At 45.3% G+C, this 19,463-nt stretch overlaps 1 protein-coding gene across 2 annotated transcripts; it reads right to left on the bottom strand.

The window, feature by feature from the left end:
- Nucleotides 1-860: 860 nt before the first annotated feature.
- LOC147190678 (zinc finger protein 516-like) lies at nucleotides 861-14,895 on the bottom strand. 2 transcript variants are annotated; one of them, XM_086137450.1, is made up of 6 exons: nucleotides 14,537-14,895; nucleotides 5,138-6,482; nucleotides 3,399-4,469; nucleotides 3,249-3,316; nucleotides 2,650-2,745; nucleotides 861-2,257 (listed from the first exon to the last, which is right to left on the bottom strand). In XM_086137450.1, exons 2-5 carry the CDS (start codon nucleotides 6,321-6,323, stop codon nucleotides 2,695-2,697), a joined length of 2,376 nt encoding a protein of 791 aa, XP_085993576.1. In that variant the 5' UTR covers nucleotides 6,324-6,482; nucleotides 14,537-14,895; the 3' UTR covers nucleotides 861-2,257; nucleotides 2,650-2,694. The 2 variants fall into 2 exon arrangements, with proteins under 2 accessions (XP_085993576.1, XP_085993577.1); XM_086137451.1 differs by lacking the exon at nucleotides 14,537-14,895 and adding an exon at nucleotides 11,085-11,167.
- Nucleotides 14,896-19,463: the final 4,568 nt, after the last annotated feature.

The following is a 19,463-nucleotide window of genomic DNA, read 5'->3' as shown; positions in this document are numbered from 1 at the left end:
CTCCTTACTGCCGCTTTGAGCCCGCAAATCTAATTGTCCGCATCACACGAATGGTGTCATAATCCTAATACGAGTGAAACCAAACGGTTTTTTTTTCATTTATGTTTGGAAAGTCACGAATAAAACGCAAGGGGATTTGTTTTTGTTTTCAACCTGATAAAAGGACAAAACACATTGGGGTGGTATGCTGGTTGGCCAAAACTATTCAAAAGCTGCACTTTGAAAAATAAAAGAAAAAGTAACCAAAATATTATGGCGGTTGGCCAAAACTATTCAAAGGCTACATTTTAAAAAATAAAATAAAAAGTAACCAAAATATTATGGCAGATTTGTTTCATACTTGGTCTGACTATCCCTACTGCGTTCTGAGTTGCAAAGCGCAAGCATTTCCTATTGTTTGGTTTTGCTGCCACCTTGTGGTTAGACCTGCAAACTGAAACGGCAAGCGTTCACACAAGAGGACTGGCGCATTAAATGTTGTAAGATCTTACTTGTAACTGGGTAATTAGGTTACAGTTCGCGTTGATGGTAACTCCTCTCCTGATGCGTCATTTTCCGCACAGATGTGTCACAACTCGGCTCTCAACTGAAGACACGCCAGGCAACTTTTGAATTTGTTGCGTTCGCAGACTCATATGCTGATTCGACCCGGCCTGACTCCAGTTTGCGTCGGCGTGGGCAGGAACAAGAATCCTGCTGCTCAATAAAAGTTTGGAGTTATCAGTCAACAATAATTCGCTTCCTCATTTTTTTTTTTGTCACAAACACGCGAGACTAACAAGTGTGCTGGTGCGCTTGCTCAGAGGTGTTCCGGCGTTATGGTCAGTCCCACGTGATGTCTTGAGAGGCACAGAAACGACTTACGAGAAGCTTTGTTTATTTCTTATCTTTCTTTGAACACTTTCAACTACAAATATGAAGTACTTAGAGCACAGGTGTCAAACTCTGGTCCCTGAAGGCCGCTTTGCTGGATGTTTTCCAATGTCTCCCTGTTGCATCACACTTGATTCTCAGTTTTGCTGTTCGTTGCTTTCTACCGTCTTTGTTACCGATTTGTTGCTTTATCGTTGTATATGTTAGTTGTTCCATGTACAGCACTTTGTATGCAGCGATGGCTGTTTGAAAGTTCTCTATAAATACAGTTGAGTTGATTCTAATGATCAGGATCATGATCGGGCTCCTCCAGCGCTTGTTGATGATCTGATCGTTTGAATCAAGTGGATTGCGGCAGGAAACGATGGAAAACTTGCAGGAAAGCTTTGGCCCTCAAGAACCGGAGTTAGACTCCGATGACTCGGAGTGTTTCAATTCCACTTGGAATGAACAAACAATTGAGACTATCTTGAACAAATTATTTAGCAAAAGAAAAAACAATGTCAGAACCCGTCACTCTCACGTCCCACAAACTTGATGGCTTTTTGTTTTGGTCCAAACACATTTTGTCTATGGGACAAATGAATACAAAACTACAAGTATAAACACACTAAATAAGTCTGCAAACACAAGACATCAGCTGAGGAGTGACCCGAAAATACAAAGACGTCTTTGGAGCGGAACACAAATCAAAGCTTTCGAGCTGGTGGAAATTCAGTTTGAAGATTAGAATTCAATCTTACATCGTTTTTGTTCTGTGTCCCATGAACAAAATTCCAGTTTAAAAGCGATGCTGACATTTTTTTTTTCTTTTCAATGGACTGTGAGCAACATGTCAGTTGTCGGCCACGGCTCTGTTCATGTGCTTTGAATCAACCGAACAAACATGGCGGCGCCACCATACAAGTAAATCAAGCCCAAAATGTTTCGCCGCACCTTCACAGCGTTCACTCTTAACACATCATTGGAGGAACATGAGTCATCCGTCTCGCGGGCCGGCCATCTTGCCACGGGCTGTCGACTGAAAACGACTTCACGGTTGCTCGGGTGACGAGCAATCACAGTTCACGCGTGCGCACCGAAGGTGCGCCACGATCGGTCGTTACTCGACATCATTTTCAGTCGACAGCAAGCGGCGAGATGGCCGGCCCGCGAGATGAATCAAAGAGAACGGCTTAACCCATCTTAATTGGAATGCTGCGTTCAGACGAGTGGAGGTGCATAGAACAAGCATCCGTTTTCCCCTCCTCACAAAAGTCTTCTGAAATGCGGCAGGAAACCGGAGTACCTGGAGACAACACACGCAGGCACGCCGGAGTTGGACTTGAACCCTGCGCCGCTGCACCGGGAGGCCGACACGCCAACCGGTGGACCGCGAAGCCGCCTGTGTAAAGAAGATAGGATTGCAAAGGTCATTTTGGACTGAAGAAACTCGCTAAGCATCCATCTGAGACAAAGACTTTAAATGGCTTCAACAGTGCCGCCCTCCGGTCAACTGGTTAGCGCGTTGGCCTCTCAGTGCGGAGGTGCAGGATTCAATCCCAGCTTCGGCCTTCCTGGGTGGACTTTGTGTTTTCTCCCGACATTTTTCAGGTGGATATGATCTATTCACGATGCCCAAATCAAGTCACTGCAAGTGTTTGATTTTTATGTTGACTCTCCTCTTATTTCATTTCAAGTGAGCGCTCACACACACAGATATGAAATGAGTGCTGGTGTGTGCATGTGTGTTACTCTCTCACACACACGCGCAGAAATGAAAGCTGATGACTCCACCTTTTTTTTTTTTTTGTCGGTGGTGGTGGGTGTCTTGGATGGTCTTCACGTTCCTTTATGAAGAGACCCCGAGGTGGAAGTGGAGCGGCTGGTCACCTGTGGGAAGACAGAAGAAGAAGTTCAACTTCACGACACTCATGAAGAACGGATGACGACACACATCGATTCCGATTTCATTCTGATCCGAGAATGAATGGAAATGCCATTATTACAGACTGCCCACCCCTCAGGACAATTTCTACATTCTTGGACAGTATATCATATAAACATAGTCACAAAATGTGTTTTGTTTTTTTCACACCGCTGAGAATGTAAACACAGTTTTTGCCAAAATAAACCTTTCGCTGAAGGCCTGCCCCCCCCCCCAACTTCAACAACAAGAGGTCAGCAGCTTCGAGAAGTATTTGCTGACTTTTTTTTTAATAACTAAGGCAGTACGTACACTGTTGTCCATATGAGCAAGAATCAGGTCAATTTTGTGTTGAACAAATTACATATCAAATGAGCCCTGCGTGTAAGTCAACCTTCGCTTCTTCCGAGGACCCACGGTGAGAGCCGTGAACAATCAAGCGCTATACAACACATATTGCCTAACTTACTTGCTTGGAGGCTCCAGAGGAGGGATGGACTTCATTTGCAGCAAAATGTCCGTTGAGCCGTAACATTGCTGCAAAGACACAAAGGTGTCAAAACGTCATGAACACTCCACGGCGTTCCCGAAGTTTGCGTGAAGGGCGCTCGCTGCTCACCCTGCGGGTCCAGCCTCGGGTCGACAAAACCCCAATGCTGGTAAAGAGCCGCCAGCTCGTGAGGACCGTAGCTCTTCAGGAGGCTCACCGCGTCAAAGTCCGGCGGCGCGGCGGCGGCGGCGGCGTCGCTCTTGGCCTGAGTGTAAAGCAGGGGTTCCAAGTAGGCCCGGTGGCCCCACGTGCTCATGGCGGCCCACAGGTCCGCCCCTTTGGGACTCGGAGCGGGGACCCTCCGGGAGAGCTGTCGATCCGAGTTGGTCGACGCCGCGGCGTGACTCAACATGAAGCCCAGGCCTTCTTTTGGGAAGTTTCCCTCCGCCGGCGTTCTGCCGGACGCGCTCGCTTTGCCGCCGGCGCTCTCCGCCGACTGCTTCTGTTCGGACTTCACCCTCGCGCGCGAATCTGCGGTTTTGGCGTCCTTCGCCGGAGGCTTGGACTTGGCGCCCGATTGGCTCTTAGCGACGGCCCGCTTGGTGCCGCTGCCGGCTGGCGGTTGCGTGCGGCGGCTTCTGGGCTCGGGAAACGTCGGGCAGTCTTTCCCTTCGAGGAACGGCGGGGGTCCCGTGCGCCTCCACCGGGATGTCTTTGGACCCCGGACGCCGTTAGCGCACGGCGCCCACTTGGGGGCCGCCGAGCTGCCGTTGCCCACCCTGTGCGAGACCCGCTGATGGATCCACAGCACCTCCGGGTAGAACGTAGCGTGGGAACAATACGGACATCGATGCCTCGGCAGAGCTTCTTTTAGAACAGAGTCCTGTCCTTTCTTGTCCGTCTGTGTCGACAAGTTGAGAAGACTGCCCGAATGGCTGCCCGCCTTTGTTTCCCCGTCGTCCGTCGTCTCCGTTTTGATGTTCAACTCAGCAGGCAGGCCGGGGTAAGGGTTCCAATATGGCTGACAAAGCAGCGCGCTCCTTTTCCTGAGGTAGTCCACGTACCCGGAGGCCTTGGAACTACTTTGGGTGGCCGCTTTGCGCTGTTTGCCGTCCTGATGCTGCGCATGCACGTGAGACCTGAGTAGCGAGGCGTCCGCAGTGTGGAAGTCGCAGTGCTCGCACAACAAAGGCTTCTCGTCTGAAAGGCAGAAATATGAAAAGCGTTGGAAAAGCAGATGGAATGAGAACAATTTGAAAAACCAACGCTTTCAAAGTAGCCATGAATCTCTGCCATGTTAGAAAGAGACCCGCTCTAATTCCATCACAGGTCCGCAAGAGGACCAGTGAAACCATGCAATGAAATGTGCATCGAGCAAGGAAGGAACGTTTTTGAGCATTAGTGTATTTTTCATTCATGTGCATTATTGGTCAATTTTTTTGAAACATTTTTTTTCTATTATTCTGAGTAAAAATTTTTAAATTTTTTTAAAAATTTTTTTTACTTTATTTCCCCAAGTTAGTTATTCACATATTTATTTTTTTCATCACATTTTTTTTTTTTTTTTGTCAGGGTCAGATTCGTGCATGCATTTGGATCTATTTGTGCATTTTTCTGCTAATTTTATTGTTGTCAAAAATATTTTCAGGGTAGAAGAAAATTGTCAACATTTTGTCAACGTTTTATTTTTTTTTAATCTTCTGTGTCTGTATATTTTGTAATAATCACATTCATAGTTCTCATGTTTTCCAGCTAGTACGTTTGTGTTTTTGTGAAATAGTTTTTATTTGGTGTTTTTCGTATCACTTTTTTTTTTTTTCCAAATATGCCTTTTCTTCTCCTATTTTGTTAAAAGTGTTGATTGTTACCTTCCTGCTCTTGATCGCGGTCGACGCGTTTGTCCTTTTCGGCTCTGTGTTGCAACGCCTCGTAAAAGGCTTGCCCGAGTCCATTCAGCAGGATGCGGTCTTTCTGGCAGCTCTTCTTGTCCTTATCCGCTTGCTCGAGGCCGGTATCGGCCTTCTTCTTTTTGGCGCCGGAAGCGGGCGCGTCGCCGGGCTTCCTCTTCTTCTCTGGCTTGGCGGGGATGGATTCGCCCTTCGCCGTGTCATACGCCGCCTCCTCGGCGCCGGCGAGTCGTTCCTCCCAGCCCAGGGATCTCTCGGCACTTTCCGCCAGTCGCCCCCTTGTGGCTAATTGCCAAGCCTGGAAGCTGCACACGGGATCCAACTCTGGGATTCTCCGGCCCAGATTTCTGTCCGCCCGGGCGTCCTTCGGTGTCACGCAAGTGAGGCTGAGGCTTTCCAGAAAGCGGTTCTTGATCACTCGCGAGGCCTCGCGGTCTTGTGCCGCGTCGCGGCAGTGTTTGTGTAAACTTTCGTGCGCGCGCAAGGCCTTGCGGTCCACGAAGAAGTGGCCGCAGTAACCGCAGAGCTCGTAGAGGCACTCGTCATTGGCCAGCGCGGCGGGGTCCTGCGCCACGCCGTTGATGGTGGCGGGCGGCTCGTCGCTCTTGCCGCCCCGCAGCTGCGCTTTGACTCGGTGGATGCGCATGTGGCTCTGCAGGAACCACGCCTGGCGGAAGCGGCGGCCGCAGATGCGACAGCCGTGGTCCTGCGCGCTGCGGTGCCGCTTCATGTGCGACTTGAGTAACGGCACCTGGGGGAAGTGTTGGCCACAAACGCTGCAGGAAAAGGCCCAGGCGTCCAATTCCTCAGTCTCCGAGTCTTTTTCTTTTTTCTTGCTTGCTTTCTTCTTCCCCATCTCGGGAGCGTCCGATATCTCCGCTTCGGCCTGCTGGTCGCCGAGGCCGAACAGGCCCAGCTTGTGGCTCCGGATGTGTGCCTTGAGGGTTCCCTTCTGTGCGGTCCTGTGCTCGCAGTAGGGGCATTTGTAGGGCTTCTCGCGGGTGTGTCGCCGCATGTGCTGGGACAACGAGCTGAGGAGCGGGAAGCTGCGGCCGCACACGCCGCATGTGTGGCCCGAAGCGGCGTCGTCCTCCGTCTCCGAGTCTTTGGGCGGCGCTTCTTCCTGCCGCCTCGCTTTGGCCTCCATTGATCGCTGTTCCTCAGGTGTTGCAGGGATGACTTTTTGCCAATGAGGTCGCTTTTAGAGAGCTGTTAGGTCGTCGGAGAAGGCGCCCAAAAATCCGGAAAGCATCTCTGCTTTGGAGTTATCCGGTCATTCTTCTCCAACGCGCAGGCTCAACTCAACCTGAAAGAGAACACTGTCAAGTTAGCAGTTTTCAACATTTGAAGTAGGGCTGAACATTTTATCATCAATCGGAAGAGCAATGTATTTTTCATTTATTGGTCTATTTTTTTAAACATTTTTTTCTATTATTCTGAGTAACATTTTCATATTCTGTTTTTTTTCCTTTTTTTTTTGATATTTTAGTACACATCTTTATTTCCCTAAGTAAGTTTTTCACATATTTATTTTCTTCACATTTTTTTTTGTCAGGGTCAGATTCGTGCATGCATTTGGATCTGTTTGTGCATTTTTCTGCTAATTTTGTTGTCAAAAATATTTTGAGGGTAGAAGAAAATTGTATTTTTGTCAAAGTTTTATTTTTTTTTTATCTTCTGTGTCTAATGATTGTATATTTTGTAATAATCACATTTATAGTTCCAGCTAATAGTCTTTATTTTGTAGGGGAAAAGTGTTTTTTGTATCGCTTTTTTTTTCTTCAAATATGTCTTTTGTTCTCCTATTTTGTTAAAAGTGTTGATTGTATAGTAAAATGCAGTTTGCACATGACGAAGGCTGCTGCAATTCGGGGGGGAAAAAAATGCTTAATTTAGGACAGTAGGTCAAAAATGTGTGTAGTTTTTTTTCCCAATCAATATTGACTAGGGAGGATGTCCAAAATAAATGTTAAAAAGCTGTACATGCAATTTATCCACAATAACGTCCACAGTAATCAAGCAAATGATTTCGAATTAATTCACAGGCTAATTGATTCACAAGCATTTTTAAGAAGCAGACAGTTCTTTGTTGTCGTTTCAACTCCGTTTCATATCATAAACGAGGGGAAAATAAGCGCAAGCTGCACACTGACAATCCATTGAGGACAAGTTGCAATTACAGAGACCTCGAGTGGTAACCTTTGTCCCGGCGGAGAGGCGGCTGTCTGCATCTATTAGAGCACCAGCCTCTGTCCAAATTGAGTGTGTGAGGCCAAGCATGAAGAGACATATTCATTCCTGGCCCAATGAGGATGGGCCCTCGGGGTCAGCACACACTAATTCACGATCAATAATCCATTATGTCCTAACTTTGGTGAGCACAGAAACGCAACACTTACGCCGGGGCCGAGCGCTGCTGACATGACAGTCTTGTTTGGCGGTGGCATGTTAAGCACGGCTGTTTAACGAAACATTTCAATGGTTGCTGTGTAGTCTTTTCAAACTTGTGGGAAAAGGAGCTTTAAGTAGCTCGGAGACACGTGCTTGTGTGCACAATGGTGCCTGTTCTGAACCGAGCTTGCCGGACATGTGACTGGGTCAGACACACGGCGACAGTTTTTTTTGGGGGGGGGGGGGTGAAAGAACGTACACTCCGCAGTCCGATCGCCATCCGGGCAGCAAAAAGTAAAACCTGCTATTGTGTCTGCAGCACTAGAACTGTCACATCACTTCACGTCTGGGCCCCCGCTGTCTCGGTCGGGGGTTCGAGGGGGGTCATTGTTTGAGCAAGAGAGGCCGCGGCCTGCGTGTCGCCGCACGAACAACAGACGACTCCGACCGGGCTTCGTACGGACGAGTGCGACGGAGGTGATTTTTCTAGAGGGGCGACAGAAGCTCGCCTGTCTATTTATCCGCGTGGCATCTGTCCTTGGGGAGGGGCTCGAGATGGAGTGCCGTCACGAGGTGGCAGGTGTTTGCAGACGCCGTCAGATTAGCGTACGGGTAATGTAGCACGCCGTCCTCCGACGCGGGGGGGGGTCAGGGTGGATGCGCATGGGAAACTGGAGGGTGGCAATTAGGGGGTTATGGTTAAAGCACAATGGGGATGAAGTCAACAGATGGGAATAAGCAGGCCATCAGTCTGGGGGGGGGGGGGGGGGGGGGGCTTCGACACCACAGCACTAAGAGCCTCGTCAAGCAACCTACAAAGTGGAAATCTCCCGAAAATGTCTCATCAGGCTGTCAGCGCGGCTCCCTTCAACCGACATCAAAGGATTAACCTGTTAGTAAACATGAGGTAGGTGGACTCAATCGTAGCCCTGAAAAGACGGCTGCAGTACCTCCACACGTTTGTGTAGAGAGCCTTCCACACTGTGCAGGAAAGCCACGCTCAGCCAAAACCGGTATTGAGGCACTTTTGGTCAACTTTTTCGCATACATTCTCCCGCTTGCAATGAAGAGCATCGCGGTGTGTTAGCTTTAGCTTCTCACACGAGCAGCAAGTTGGTTAGCTGCCATATTGTTGTCCCTTGTGATCAAACGTGTTCTTAAGAATGGCTGTTAACGCTTTGCATTCCATTCATGTTTGATTTCCTTTGACACGTTCTAAATAATAAATAATTAAAGTGTTTCACAAGTGCTTCACGCTGATAGAGAGTCTCTTGTTTCATAGTTTTCATCGAAAATTCTTTTTTTTCCCCGTTTTATATTTGGGTATTTTTTTTTGTCCGAGTTATATTATTTTTCATATTAATTGTATTGTATGTACTATTTTTCACAACATTTTTAATTTATCTTTTTTTTTCGGTCAAGCATTTTTCAAATAAATGTGTTTATTAAATAATTTTATTTTTTATATATTTTTGTCTATAATATTATACATTTATCACTTAATATATTTTTTTTATTTACACACACACACACATATAATATAGCCCTCTCTCATTCCTCATTTGTTCACCTCTTGCGCTCCTAGTGCCTTTGGAGAGGTGCGCAAAGCAATGTTGCTCCTGGGGGGGGGGTTGCGCATATCTTTTAGAATGCTTCCCACCCCTTTTCTCTCCCCTTTTCTTTGGCAGATGAATAGGCATGGCCAGTCAGCTGTCCTCACATTGATTCATCCTGACGTCGCACAACTAGCTCAGCACAAACTCCCTACGGTGAGACTGCCGTGTGCTCTTCATGTGTGTGAGCATGTTCCTGCATGAAAATAGCTCCCGCCGGGGTGCGTGTTGCACCAAAACTGGGGGTGTCATTTCCTGCCAAGGACTACAAATAGCATCATGACTGAATATGATTTTTTTTTTTTTTTTGCAAGGCATCCAAAATGGCTCTTGTGGCTATTTTTAGGTCCACTGTTAGATTGTAACCAAGTACGACGGCATCGGTATTTTCTTCACAATCTATCGAGTGTTTTCGAGGTGAGGTCATCCAAATATTCCCAACAAGCAGTCGCAGCGGGCCTGTGCCAAAGCTGCCGCTGACTGGAGAGCGAGCACGTGACTGTCCTTATGTTTGCGTCCAGAGCCTCGCTCGCTGGCTCACTAAGCCGCACCTCCTCATCGACTGTTTTCTGACCAATAATCCTGTCTGTTTTCATCAAACGGCATCAAACAAATCAACGTCAATGTTTTTTTTGTTGTTGTTGTTGGGTAAACACAAAGCCTGCTCATCTTCAAATAATGCCGCACATTTACAATCCTCAACAAAAATGTCAATTCCAAACGGCGAGCATATCTTTTAGCTTCAGGCTACTGGGTCGGATTGATTCCATGTTCACCTCTCATTCAACTTGATTGTCCATAATACAAGGCCGGCAAACTAAAAATACAGACAAGAGGTCATAAACATTTCTACAGAGACAAAAGAAACCATCGATTCAATTTGAAAACAAGGGATACTGCTAAAATGCACAAATACATCAGTTCCAATCAACAGCTAACTAGAACAGAGGAGAAGACTGAAGAGTGCCAAAGACTAACGGAGATGACGCACAAAAACGAGCAAAAAATAGTGACGACGAGTAGAGAGTAGCGCAGACCGGGCCAAGAGGAGCAAACAGGAGAGGTGTTATGTCATCCAACAGAGTCAAGACTAGCACAGGAAGAGAGGAGGGAAGATGGGCAAAGACAAGCAAACTAGCAAAAACTACAGACGACTTGGAGAATTTGAGAAGAGTTGATCAAGAGCCTTTGGAAAACTACCATCTCACATTTAAAGACGCAAGTTAGAGCAGTTTTAGTCACCGCAGACTGAGATTTGACAAAGACTGAATTTTGCAGGGTCCCTATTTACAAGATTATAATTGGATGCTTAGGCACCCCCCCCCTCCCCCACCCTCCCGCCCCATCACGCTCACGTTTTCGCCGATGCTTTTCCTTCGTCCATGCGGCTCTCGTGATTGTTTGAAAAATTTGCTGCTTCCAGTTTCGTTAGAGTTCATCAATTGTTTCTTGGTTGCGTCACATCGCGCAAAGACATTTTACACAACGAGTCTCGTCGCGTCCAGCAAAAGCTTTCTCATTGGCTATCGTTGCATATCGTTCGCAAAGTTCGTCTGAACCCCCACGCGCAATTTGAGGACTTGCGAGCAGAAATATTCAATAAAATTGCTGAGCCCAACCATTTTCTCAGCAAATCGGGAAGAAGACGGTTGTGATGTTTTAGCCCGCCGGGGCTTTAATCGCCGAGTGGGTGGGGGAGGGCGCAACATTCATGTTGTCACTTAAAACGCTTTTGTGACATCTCAGACTTGGGCCTTTGATGAAGGTGATCAGAAAGGGGAATTACGCGGTGTCGTCGGCCATTTCCATATCCCTTGGACATCGGACAGAAAGCGCCGTCGGTATTTATCTCATTTTCCGCCGTGTGTCAAGGAAGCCATTCGGATACGCTTCGGCAGGCCTACCAATCAATCCTCCGAGCGCCAGCCGTCCTCAGCCGGTTCCTCGAGCGACTTAGCAACAATGAAGCCCGTGTTGGGCAAACAGCCTCATCTACCAAAGAGATTAGACGGCCGCCGGCCCCGCAGTCTAACTTGGTGCACAAATTGCCCCGCCCCCTTTGCCCGGCCGCCTTGTCAAGCCAGTGTGCAGTTACACCACATACACAGGGATTATTGCTCTCCGCCGCACTAGGCGAGCCGTTTCGCGAGTGGCCTTGTATCGTGAAATCAAAGGCGAACACTGCCAAACACCTTCATTATTTCCCCTGAAATAGTCTTTGGAGCATCGTCCGCGTTCGTGGCTAACTTTTCCTGTTGTGGGCACCCGATCTCTATTTAGCATGGATTGGCTGGTGTGGGAGACACTGGTGTATAATCTGCGGGCATTAACTTGCACTCTAAAAAAAGCACTCTCAACAGGGATTAGATTATCGCGGCAAGGTCAGCCTCGATTCACAGCAACCGTTTCTCTCGATGGCCTCGTTGGTTTCAAACCGCTGGACAGATGTACGTTTTGGACATCGGTCTAATGCTGATCGGACGCCTAAAGATTTCCGAAGCTTCGGGCTTAAAAACTAAAAGTGGGAAAGAAGTCACTGAAGTCAGCGCGCGCTCCCGTCATCTCGACGGCTTCATGGAAGGCGGAAGGTCTCAGCTGTTTCAGATCAGGCTTTTGCGAGTCTCGGCCTTACAACAATATCAAACAGGTCTTTCGGTCTTTGCTTTGACGTGACGTAACCAACAACCGAGACATGAGCTCTAACAAAACACTGGCCAAAATGTGGCTGAACATTTACATTGTTTCGGGGGTACCAACATCAAATTTGAGGTACACGTTTCTAATCCTAGCATAGCTTTGTGATGTAAAGGGCACCCCGAACAATGGCTAACACGGCAAGCAAGATGCCAACATGTATAAAAATGTCCTTTTTGCAAGTTCTGATCAAGGTGACGATCGCGGCGAGGTAAGGCAATACGCGCTCAGCCATTTTGCCCTGCGGCAGAGCAGCAGAATGACAGCTGGCAGCAGGGGTGTGGATTAGGTTTCGCCGTCGGGGCTACTGCATCTTTTACACCGCCCCGCTTGCTCGGGAGTAGAATGGTGCTATAGTAACCCGATTCCCTTGCGCGCTCATGCAATCTCGTCTCAGCCCTCCGTGGGGTTAAACAGAAGAAAGGATGGGCAAAACGTCTTACTCGTCGCCGCCACCTTCCATCTGGATATCCTGCACAACATCTCGAAACAAACGCACGCTACAGAGTGAGAATAAAGTCGGTGTTGCCATGCCTTTCACTCATTTCAACAGTCACTTTGAAAACACCTGGATGGATGGATGAATATACTTTATCAATCTGGTGAGAGAATTAAGTCAAGATAAAAGCGGTTAACAAATGCGTCAGCCACTGTAGACGTGCTGAAGATGGCCTTGCCCCGTCTCATCTTTCTGTCTGCTCAGTCTGTACCCATCCCCCAAGCCCTGTCCCCTCTGTCCAGCCCCCTGACCCAATCTCTCAAAAAAATCATTTTTCTTTAGCCCAAATTTGGTCCCCCCCTGCCTGACCCTGCCCCCCCCCACACACACACACCCTTCTCCCACCACCCCAAGCCTCCCCGCTCTCTCTCTCTCTCTCTCTCTCTCTCTCTCTCTCGTCTGGTAGATGGCGCGCACCCTCCTCTATTGATCGTCATGCTGAGGAGATTACCCTAATAGCTGGGATTACCTCCCCACATGTTGGGTTGGCCACATACTGCAGGGTGGGGCGGGGAGAGGAGCACAGCGGATGGAAAAAGGAGGAAGCAAGTGGAATTTGGAGCTTGTTTCGCAGTAGGGAAAAAAAAAATTATTGGAATGCCGAAATGAAGGTTATAGACACATCTGTAATTAGTTTACTACGTCGATTGATGGGCATTGAAGACTCAACTGCTACGCCAATTTGTATTCCATTGCAAACCAAAACAGCAGCACGAAACAATTAAAAAGCGGGGCAATTGACACATTAACTCATTCACTCCCAAAGACGTTTTTAAACGTCTTTTCAGACTTGGTCTAGAATTGGCTGGTACTGGATGAGTTAAAGATGAGTCAACGCAATACAGAGATGGTGTCTTTTGTGACGATTAGCATTCCAACAGACTTTGTAGTCAATTGACTTGGCCGGCCATTTTATTTTGTGCGAAACTCACAAGTTCAAACAAAGTCGAAGACAAGGGAGATTGAAAAATTTTGCATCCACCGTCTTAAGAAATTAATCAACGATCCCACAATGATCAAGGGAATACTTAGACTATTCCGAATCCCCAAAAGGATTGGAGATGTGTATCTATGCAGTCATAAATTTGTGTCTTTCTGTCATTTTAAATGACATTTTTTTTATTAGACTCCGTTTCTTCGAGACACGATTAACCAAAAATGATGATTAATCAAAAATCCCATTTAAAACGATAGAATGATTTTAAAAATGATCGACAGACATAGCGGGACTGCATTTTGCCTCCATTGCTTTAAGACCAATCAACAATTCCAAACGGATTCCAAAATTCTGGGAGGGATTACTGGACATGATCGCTGCCCCTGTTGTGAATCTTTTTTGTCACCATGTGCTATGATGTAATGTACTTTATTATGTCAATATGCAACTAGATCACCACATACTGTTTGTTGTATTTGTATTTGCTTTTGTTTTGCTTTGTTTTCCTGTGCTATCTGTAGTCGGGTTGAATCAAGGTTGCAAATGAGAACCCGTTCTCAATTGCCTTACCTGGTTAAATAAAGGCATTCACATCAACATCCCCACAATGATCAAAGCTTTATGACCATTCCTAGTCCCCAAAATGTCTGAACACATCTACAATTGAGCCAAACAAACTGATCGACTTGATCACAGTTGTTAAACTATATTTCCTACGTAACATCCGTCGTTATTATTTGTTTCTGTATTTGGCGTTTTATTTATTTTTATCATTTTGGATGCTCCCCAGGCCCAATAGTGCTACACTTCGATGGCCCTTCTGTCCTGTTCGCTAATCCCTATTTAAAACTGTGGAAACTACTAGCACGACGCATCATTCATTGCTGGGTTTCCCCCAAAGCAAGATGCATTTCAGCACATTTGACTTTCAAGTGGGGCTTTCATGAAGATGTCTAAAAGAGATGCAAGAGCGATAGAAGGGGGGGAGGTGTTGAAACAAGAAATGCCCGTTAATCCGCCGCTGATCCGCCACAATGGTAGCCTTGTTTGCGCCAACTTTGTTGATAAAATGAACATGGACGGGACGAGGTGAAAGCGAGAAAACAGTGGAAGTCAGGAGGAGAGGGTGAGGAGGGGGATAGCCGGCGGAGCTAGTTGTCCCGGGACAAGAAAAAAAAGTGACAAGTAGCGAACTCCGAATTAGAGTCGTACTCAAGTATTCTTACCTCGCCCAGAGGGCAGAAGGCGGAGGAATCCCATCACTACTCGCTTCACAATGGCGACATACTTGCTGCTCTCGCAACTTTGTCGCCGCAGCCGTCGAAATCTCGGACCGAGTGGGTGCACCTGTGCCCGCCACGTTCCCTCGAAGCCAGCGGTGGTGGTGGTGGTGGTGTGTGGTGGTGGTGGTGGTGCGGGTGGTGGGTGCCGTCTCGTTCCTGGAGGCGAGTGACGCGAGAGATAACGTTAATAACGTTAATAATAGGAGCGGTTGAGCATCTCCGCCTGGTGGCCGCGTACGTATGTGGGTGAGTGCGTGGATGCGCGCACGCGCCAAGCACCCAGCAAGGTGAAGGGAGGCGATCAAACTCGCGCCTTACTTTATATTCAACTTGTTTTAGACGAAGCTCAACAAAGGAGAAACAGTGCAAATTAATGGATGACTTTTTTTTTAAAGAGACAGTGCACCTCCCATTCTAGATATATTGTAATGCTCTTCAATACGGAAAGAAGGATGCACGCAGTCGCTGATGTAATCTGTCGTTTTTTTAATAACAAAAAGAGCAATAACGCACACATTCAAAGGAGTTGCCGTTAGCCACAACTCAGCTCATGCGCTCCACACTCAGACTAACTACCGGAACCAATATTCCCCCAACCTGGCTCTCCCCTCTCTATGATACTCACAAATACAAGAAACAGATATTACTATATATGTGTGTGTGTGTGTGTGTGTGTGTGTGTGTGTGTGTGTGTGTGTGTGTGTGTGTGTGTGTGTGTGTGTGTGTGTGTGTGTTTGTGTGTGTAACGGAGTGATATATTGCGTTTATTAAATTACGGCGGAAGTGACGCAACAGCGCACAGTGTGGCACCAGCTTCCCGCGGGAGCTCAGTCAGAGCTACCAGGGAAGTCACATGGTAAGTCGCATTTCATTGACGGTCCGGACTCATTTCTAGTTTAATGACAATATTTCACTTTGTTTTTCCTTTTTTTTTTGTACGGTGCTGTGTATTTAATTAGTTCCCTGATTTGTTCTGAGTCCACATTGCTTTTTGTGTCGTTATTTAAGTTTTGTCGAGTGAAAGTTTTTATGCATTGAGCTATACAGGGTTCGTTCGGGTCCTTAAAGTTCATAAAATTCAATTAACAAAAGAAGTTGTAAAATTATTTTTTTAATTGTCCATAATTTGCAGGGAAATCTTCTAAAATCCATAAAAATTAACCTGCGGTGTTCATTTCATTTGTGTATGTAACATTCCCCACCCTTCCAATTCATAGTTTTGTCGGGAAATGCAGGACCTGGTACCCGCTCTGCTTTTCCCGCCGTCTCCGATTAGTTCCGACGATGATCACGTGATCACTTCGGGTCATGCCGGGAAACAACAATAGATTGACGCCATCCTGGGGCAGTGAATGGATGGTTTGGTTGCCAGCTCGATAAACAATTACCGTATTTTCTGGAAAAATCAATTCATCGAATTTATCGATCTCAACAAGTGACAGACAAATATGTAGCAACGCCACTCGAGCTAAGCTTAGCTGTTGTCTCGGCTAGGCTAGCTTTTTGTTGTCGTAGATCAGAGCGTATTTGATTTGTGACGTTAGTTGCTTGGTTGAAACCAAAAGACGTGCGCGTGCGTACATGTTAAAATAAAATGATGTGGAAAACAATTGTAAATAGCACAGCCACTTTATCAATATCTATATTTAGATTGCACTTAATTGAACGATGTAAATTGAAACTGTAACATTTATTTTGTGAATGCAAAAACTTTGTTTTTCTTCTTTCTACCCACAATCTTGCTGCTGTAGACTGTAAATTTCCCCAGTGTGGTACAAATAATGGATATCTTATCTAAACTCCCTAAACAGTAACCCAAATCTACCTGTATAGGGGCTCGTTGCGATTTTGCACACTCCTGTGGAACAGCATTACCGCAATAAAATCAGCTCTGTACCTATTTGAACCGTTGTCACTGATCTATATTCCACAGCACCAGACACTTTAAAGATCTCAAGAACGTTCTGTACAAGTTCTCAATATTATCAAAATCGAGTCTCTTAGTTTATAATGGTGACATGGTGAATAGAAAATGGCACCCGGATGACAAATTTAGCTCTACGAGATGATCATTAAATCCAGCAGATGGCGCCATGATGAAGATTAATTCATTTACAAACATACAATTATCTTAATAGAGGTCTACATGACAGAAGGTTAAAATAAAATTTAAAAAAAGCAATGCGATAATTTGAACCAATAGGTGACAGTATTACAATTTTACTTTATTTTCATGTTAATTTTTGTCATAAACTTGCATCAATCTTAAAACACACACATTGCCATGATGGTGTGCTTTGTTTAGAAGTGACTACATCCATTTTAGAATTAGCCTGTAATGTACATGACATGGGAAAAGTGAACCCATGTGAATCAACGTTTTGGGGACTGAACTGTAGCAGCTGACAGGCGGTTTGCGGGGTGCACTTTATGGAAAGGGATTTGTTGTTTTGTTTTGTTTTTTTGACAAGGTGCCATTGATCAATGTGGCCAACACCAGCATCTTCTTCCGCCCGTTGCCACCTAATTTCATTTGGTCATTCATCGCTGATGTTGTTTCCACTATCAACGACTGGTAACGATGACTCATTGCAACCACCCGGGCTAACCCTGGTGTATAAATAGAGAATAACAGATTGCCCTTTACGAATATAGAGATTTCATTTTATGTTTGAAACCCTAAAATTATAATGCAATCAAAGTGCAATATTTACAGAGCAAATATGAAGCCCATAGTTTGGGGGGGAAAAACCTAATGGAAGTGATCTGTTATATATTAATCCAAATACAAGAAATGATCACAGTCCCAACATTGAGTGCATCCCTTGGGGGATTTTAAAAGTTTGGGGACAGGGATGCTTGAAACATATTAATTATCATACTCATAATCTTACTATGTTCCATTTTTTCCCAACATGTTTGATATTAAATCTACAAAAACCTTGACTATAAACAACCAGATGTGTGAATAAAGTCAAATTCAGGAAATGAAGTTAGAACATTCACTTTCAGCCTATTTTACCTTGAACAATACATACCATTGAATAACAATTATTTTATACAAATAAAGTCAAAGAATTATGAAAATGAATGTCCATTCATGTTGAGCCAATTTTGCATAAAATACTACAAAAAGATTGACTTCGACTTTAAATCTGCTATTCCTCAATTACACTAAAAAAGGGGAGGGGGGATTCCCAAAATTGCCTGCATCACAGTCATAGGTGCATCACAATGAATTAGAATAGAGGGAATAAAAGTGTAACTGATTTCAGAAGTTCAATTCAAAAGTGAAACTCACATGTACAGCTCTCTTCTGAAACATTATTTTTCTGCATGCAAACACTTTGTTTTTTCTTCTTTCTACCCCCCCAATTTTGCTGCTGTAGACTGTAAATTTCCCCAGTGTGGGACAAATAAAGGACATCTTTATATTGATTGAAAACGGAAAAATACTTTTCAGAAGGCAAATTCCAAGTGAATGCCTAGGTTTAAAACAAACCCAAAAAAGTGGGTTTGTTATTCTCAACAAAATTCCCAACATTTCATGAGATGCACCTGATTCGACAATTGCTACTCCATCATTGTGAGCGCAGTGGTCGTACCAGGTCATTTCCAGTGAGGAAGAGGATGGGGTGGAGCGTCAACGCTGCGATAATCGCATTGTTGTGGTCCACCGCCTCAGAGATAAATTCCACATTGTGCGCTGCAGCAGAATACTTGTGGGGGGGGAAGGTGGGGGGGAGAACACACACAATCTGGATCATTTGGTAAGTTTTTTTTTTCTTTCAATAGATTGGTTATAATTACTGGTGAAATGTTTTCCTCTATATAAGATGAAAGAAATATACTGTAAATTTGGAAACCAGGAGAAAATGCCATATTAATGTTATGACATGACTGGATAAAGGTACTCATTTATAAATAGTTGTATTTTGGTGAGTATCCTGCTGGCAGCATGCTTCAAAGTAAAAAAAAAAAAAACTAACAAATTGAAATTTAGTTCCTGTTGATGGCAATGAGAAACATATGATGCTAACCATAGAACAGGAAATGGAAGTAGGGACACAAGAGATAGTATGGCAATAATGTCGGCAATATAGATGGCAGCCACACATCGGTCAAAGGCTGAGTGGTTTCCTCTGTATTTTTGTTTTAGTTCGGTCTTCACAATTGAGTTGGATGACTATTTTTATTTTGGTCTTTGATTTTAAACCTGCAACAGTCTGTTTTCCCTGATCGGACTTTTCTCCGAAGCCGGTCTTGGACAATATTTTTGCAAATCATTTGTCTTTCAAAAATCATGGCTAAACTTTTCATAGGAAAATAATATAGTGAATATAATATACAATATTGCCGTTTACCTCCTCGGAGATTGTTTTGGAATCAATGCTCTTTTACTGGCCCCAAAATTCACCGATTTGCTGGTTTTGGGCTCTTGCCAAAGCCCTGTGCAACGTGCAAGTTTTGCCTTGTGTGGTCTTGTGGCTTCCTGACACTTCATTTAGTCATTATTTTACCACAATCTTGTGGCCTCTGCACACGATTATAAATGATACGGGCAGCATGGATTTTCGCTATCCACGGCAGGGCTTGGTCCCTTTCAAATGCAGAAGATAAAATGCTATAAACATGACAACAATGTGACCATTTCGAGATGTCCCGTAGTTGTCAATTAACTCATCTGATGAGAGAAATTGTCTTCTTTGGAGATTAAATCAGATTAGCAAACTCTGCTTCTGACACTTGGGTGTAATTTGTTTATCTGACAAGGCTAATCTACTTATTTGCTCATGAAAGCGCAGTGCCTATTACGCAATAATGATTTCCTTTTTCCTTCCATGCAGCGACTGACGACTGTCATCCTGCA

The sequence above is a fragment of the Hippocampus guttulatus genome, chromosome 18 (genome assembly GCF_054856545.1).
Source record: "Hippocampus guttulatus isolate MCC_2025c chromosome 18, RoL_Hgut_1.0, whole genome shotgun sequence".
Taxonomy (NCBI): domain Eukaryota; kingdom Metazoa; phylum Chordata; class Actinopteri; order Syngnathiformes; family Syngnathidae; genus Hippocampus; species Hippocampus guttulatus.
The sequence above is the reverse complement of the archived record's forward strand: the minus strand, read 5'-3'. Positions and strand labels throughout refer to the sequence as shown.